Genomic DNA, 5682 nt, shown 5'->3' on the forward strand with positions numbered 1-5682 from the left:
TATATATATATTTTTTTGTTTTTTTAGGTTCTTTGTATTTTATTTAATCCTTACAAAATATGTTCATATTAATAAAAGTTTTTACAATATTCATATTAATTCTTATTCAAAAAATTAAAATTAAATATTTATATACTATAAAAACTAAATCCAATATGAACAAATTTTTACAAAATTTCAGATAAAATAATAAGAATCAAAACGAAAAATTGGTGAAGTTATAATAATTATAAAAAAATGTTTTCCAGTAACTAAAATAAAAAAAAAAACTTCCAGTGGTGTATACAATAAAAGAATCGGTGCTAATAATAACCCATTTCCCAACTAGTAAAATATATTGGGCCTTAAAGCCTACGGGCTCTCAATTGCTTTCTCGACGATTGTTTTCTCGCCGCCGGTCAATCTCCCTTGTACCGGTCAACGCTCAACCTCATCGACGTAAATTGGCCTCCGTTAAAGCAACATCGTTCAACAAGATAATTCTGATTCTCGCCTCTTTTTGAACCGTTTAAACTGTCTCCAAAAGACGATAACTATCTTGAGAGTTAGTTAGGGTTTTTTCAGTTAACACCATGGATGTCCAGAAAAGAAGGATTCGGTTATTCGTAATTGTTGCCGCTGTTATTGCTCTTAGCATCACTGGTATGTTTTTTTTTCTTTTTTCATTTCATTCTATTGATGTGATTAAGGGAGGCTTCAGTGGTTGATAATTTGATTTACTATCATAGTTAACACTATAATTGTTCTGATTTAGGGATTTATTTCCTGTTAAGTTATTTATTTAGTTGATGTTAATTTTATTTAAAATTAAGCTTATTATTGATTTCATATTTGTGTTTGTGATCTGGGGTTGATAAGGATTGATACTCCATATTAGATCGGAAACATTGCCATTTTTGTGTTGATGATTTTGTTTATCACATGGCTATCTCATAACTCAAGCTTGATCTGTTCAGATTAAAAATTTATAAATGAAAGAGTGAGGTATTAAATAATTCTTATCAAGCATTGATGTATTTATCGGTATCAGAACTTCAGAGTAGAAGATTTTGATTTGGGAGTGATGCAAATAGCGGTAGTTAGAGTAGATGGTACAGGTATGAAGAATAATATTAGGTAAAATTGAAATGGTCAATAAATTTGGGGTTTTGTTTTGAACTAGTTTAATTGTTGTGCCATAGAGGGAGTATATCATAACTTATTAGTATAATAATGCCTAATCCTTTAGTTTTTTTGGTATTTGGCCTCTAAGAAAATTTGAATTCATTCATTTTTTCAAATTTTCTTCTTTTATTTCTATAAGTATATTTTTCTTCTTTGATTTTGATATGTTAGGTTGCTCTTGAGTAAAATTGATTTTGCTTTCCAAAATTGATTCTACTTAAAGATAAGATTTAAAACTTTTTTCAGGCTAAACGTGATTTTTATACTGACTGAAATTTAATGTTCAACTCACTTTTGCAAAAATTTATCCAAATATATATCACTTTACCTTCAACTCACTTAAGCCGGAATCAATTTTACAAAATCAAGTCAGTCATAATCAATTTTTAAGAGTTTAATAAATAACTATAGAATGACAACTCTTTAAATTGTGTGTTCAATCATACTATTCAACTATTTTTGCTTCGTTGTGATATTTCCCTTTCAAACTTCTATACTCTGAAAGAATGGAGAAATATAACTGCACATACTATGGAATGGAATGAAATTAAATCGAATGGAGTTAAATGTTACTACATGCCTACAGTATTTTTTATTATGGAATGAAGACAAATGCAGATTGCATCCCATATTGGAATAGAATTGAAATTGCTGGTTTTGAATTTTTTGTTTTGTTTTTCTAAGTGTGTTTATTGGCAGCAAAAGACTTTCTGATTCTTGCAAAAAATTCATGTATCAATATTGGTGGTCATGCATGTTTGTCTTTGAGTGTTGAAAATATTCCACTGCACTGTCTGTTAGCACTTGTCTGAAGTGTCTGCTTGTGCTGATATAAATTGGTCCTTTCAGCTGAAAAATGCAGGGAGCTTATGGGTGAGGAGGGGTCATCTCAAAGTGGAAAGTTCACGATATTAAACTGCTTTGACATGGGCTCTGGAACTGTGGCATGTGCTGTCAAGGAAGGCGTGAAGCTCTATTTTTACAGTATTAGATCCACCCACGTTGAAAAAGCAAGGCAACGAGCAATCGAGACTGCCCTTGTCGACGCTGTTAGTCAAGGGATGTCCCCAACAGATTCAGCTAACCATGCACAAAAAGAAAGTAAAAAAGCAGCAAAATTGGCTTCCCGTCAAGCCAAACGGATAATTGGTCCCATCATCTCTTCTGGATGGGACTTTTTCGAAGCTATTTACTATGGTGGTACACTCACAGAGGGGTTCCTTAGGGGTACTGGTACTTTGTTTGGTGCTTATGGGGGAGCATATATGGGGGAGCAAAGCCTTGGCAGAATTGGCTATCTTGTTGGAAGTCACATGGGCAGTTGGGTTGGTGGCAGAATAGGATTAATGATTTATGATGTGATTAATGGAGTGCATTTGTTGTTGCAATTTGTTCAAACAGGCGAAATTGAAGTTCATAAAACACCAGGTAATGAAAATTTTGACGCCCCAGAAACTGTCTTTGATGGTGAAGCTCCTATTTTTGAAAGCTCTGAAAGTTCCAATTTATATGAATCTCCTCCCTCTGAAAGTTCCAGTTTATATGAATCATCTCCCAGTGAAGAATCCAATGCTTATGAATCTACTGAGTATCAGAACTATGAGTCATATGAAAATTCTGAACTGTGATGAAAATTTGTAGCTCATATATTGGCATTTGTTCAAAATGTAGATGGATTTTAATTTCAATCTTTGCTTCAGCATAGTATGTATAAATTTCACTATTTTTTTTAAACATAAATACACATTCTGCTGCACATATATTTTATCTTCTGAGTATTGTACTTGTGCATTCTGTAATTTATTCCGGGTAATCGCAGGAGTTGTTGTTAGAGCTGATAAAACAGCCTATCCTAGGGGAGCTGATAAAACAGCCTATCTTAGGGGTGTTCATTGGTTCGGGTAAATCTGAACCAAACTAGAATTTGAACCAAACCATAGTGTTTGAGTTGAACATTTTTTCAGTTGGCGCAAGAATCGAACCAAACTAATAAAATCCAATGACAATTGGTTCGGGCATCGAATTTTCAATTTTCTACCTGCGAACCTAACCCAAATCAACCATAATTAATTATCATAAAAATTATATTCAACTTCAAAGAAGAAAAAAGTGAAATGTTGTATGGAAACAAGTTATGCTATTTTAATTTTTTATTAGAAAATTGTTATTGCAACGTGATAAATGAGTATAGAGCTATGAAAAATATTCACTATTATACTAAATCAAGTAACTAACTATAGATTCACAAGCCATTATAATAGATATTTTTTTTGTTAGATATTTTTGCATCTATTAGGGAAAAATTGCTAATCTAATATTTACAATTGAACACTGTTAATACTATGTGTGGTCTAGCGGTAAAACGCTTGAGACTTGAGAGTAATAAGATATGGAATTCTCTCAAAACCGAAACAAACTAGCCCGCGAACACCCCTAGCCTATCCGACCAAGTCGTAACAGCTTTTGGGTTTATCGTGCTGGGATAGAGAATTCAAAAAGTCCTGTTAAAAATGGATGAACCTATTGATTTCTAAAATCTGCCACTCGTACCATGGTACTACCAGTACATGCACGCCATAAGCAAATTATGGCAATAAGCGCGGCAAAGCATTACAGCATGACACTGTGCACAGTTTCATTACTCATCCAAAAAAAAGAATTAATTTATTTCAACATTAAAATTTATGAGTGTAACAATTCAGTTTGATAATGGATAAATGATTTCAGCCTATTTCGAGATCTGAAAATTAAACAATGAAGCCGAAACTTCAATTGTGTATGTTTTTTTAATCAGAAATAGTCTATTTATCGACTATATGAAGTTGCCTAAGTGCGCTCAAGTATAGTCTACAAACCGCCACTAACGCCTCTACATTTTCGATCCTGATTCCAGAGTCGATTTCGCCGGATGGGGTGTGTGTGTGTGTGAAGTTGACACGTGACAATAGACTCGGGACTACCACATCCATTCATGTGACATTCTCTCTCCTTTAGCTCATTCGTAAGTTAATGAGTACAACTTTACATAAGGAGCATTAAAGTTAGTTTAACTTTAAATGCGAGGCTATTTCTTATATATTGAATGCTAAAACATTTAAGTATCTTTTGATTTAAAATTAACCTTAGTAAAGACAACACAAAATCTAATCGAAATTTTAGGTAGGAAATTTTGAACCTGTTATTTCATGTGATAAGATCGGTTTTACCTTACACACACATACTCTTTAATGGTTCTTCGCCTGGATCTCTCGCCTAACACTATTTAGGGCCATGTGTTTTTTCTGATACATGAGTTGTGAGAGAAACTTCAACTCTCACTTTAAGACAACACCATCTCGAAATTCACATAGGTAAATTTCTTATTGCATCTACTTTATTTGAGATACATAGTTAAAAAAAAACTCAACCCTCCTAATGCAATAGTCAACATTATTACATAATATTGCACAAACATCCAAATCAATAGTTTGTTGTTACCCATTGAATCTAAGGTTAATGTTTTCTTAAAGTTAGATTGGGTTGCTACCATTGTTGGAACTTTTACTCAAGAAGTTTCAATCCCGTACCTCTCGAGGTAGTCTTTACTAAATCTCTGACTACTAATTTAGTAAATGGATCAACTAAATTATAGTTTGAATGTATATATGTGAGTGAAATGATTGCATCCTTAATCAATTTTTTCACGAGGGAATGTCTCAGATCTATGTGCCTAGACTATCCATTATACACTTCATTGAATGTTATAGTTAAAGTGGATTGACTACCACAATATATCAACACCTTTGAAACACTGTTTTTAGCCAACATAACTTCTAATAGAAGGCCCCTCAACCATTCAGCTTCTTGACCAGCAAAAACAAGAGTCTTGAACTTTGATTCCATGGTTAAGAGAGTGATACACGCTTATTTCTCGGTCTTCCAAGAAATTTCACTTCTAGCTAATATAAATATCCACCCGATTGCAGATTTATGATCTCTAACACTTGATACCCAACTCACATCGGTATATCCTTCTAATATGGCAGAAAATCTACTATAATGGAGGCCAAGACTTTTGGTTAATAAAGATAATTGGATATTCTTGTGATGGTCTTCCAATGCTCATCATTTGGATTGCTAATAAATATACTCATTTTAATAACTACAAATGCTATGCCGGGTCTAGTACATTGCATTAAATACAATAGACAACTAATTGCATTTGCATATTTCAGTCGACCCACAACTTTTCCATCATTCTTTTGAAGCTTGACACTAGGATCAAATGGAGTATTCACTTCTTTGAAACGTAAGTGTTTAAACTTATTAACCCCTTTCTCAACATAGTGCGTTTAACTAAGTTCTTAATGTTAGTCAAGTCACATAATACTCTCTTGATTTCTTGTACCTAGTCATTAAATACACAAATCATCATATGTAATTAGAGTCTTTTATTTTGTTTTCATTAGTTTCCTTATTGGTAGCGTGTACATTAAGTTCCATTGATTCTTGGATCGTGAATGATCATCTATCTCTTGT

At 33.0% G+C, this 5682-nt stretch overlaps 1 protein-coding gene across 1 annotated transcript; it reads left to right on the plus strand.

The window, feature by feature from the left end:
* The first annotated feature begins 364 nt into the window (after positions 1-364).
* LOC131629614 (uncharacterized) lies at positions 365-3017 on the plus strand. Its single transcript, XM_058900403.1, has 2 exons — positions 365-642; positions 2014-3017. The coding sequence occupies exons 1-2, from the start codon at positions 573-575 to the stop codon at positions 2790-2792; spliced, it is 849 nt and encodes a 282-aa protein (XP_058756386.1). The 5' UTR covers positions 365-572; the 3' UTR covers positions 2793-3017.
* Positions 3018-5682: the final 2665 nt, after the last annotated feature.

The sequence above is a fragment of the Vicia villosa genome, unplaced genomic scaffold (assembly GCF_029867415.1).
Source record: "Vicia villosa cultivar HV-30 ecotype Madison, WI unplaced genomic scaffold, Vvil1.0 ctg.000585F_1_1, whole genome shotgun sequence".
Classification (NCBI taxonomy): domain Eukaryota; kingdom Viridiplantae; phylum Streptophyta; class Magnoliopsida; order Fabales; family Fabaceae; genus Vicia; species Vicia villosa.

Bases quoted from the DNA above. Each gene is read 5' to 3' on its own strand.
- LOC131629614 (XM_058900403.1), top strand. From the start codon at position 573: ATGGATGTCCAGAAAAGAAGGATTCGGTTATTCGTAATTGTTGCCGCT. The intron at 643-2,013 runs GTATGTTTTTTT...TGGTCCTTTCAG, and splicing joins TATTGCTCTTAGCATCACTG to CTGAAAAATGCAGGGAGCTT.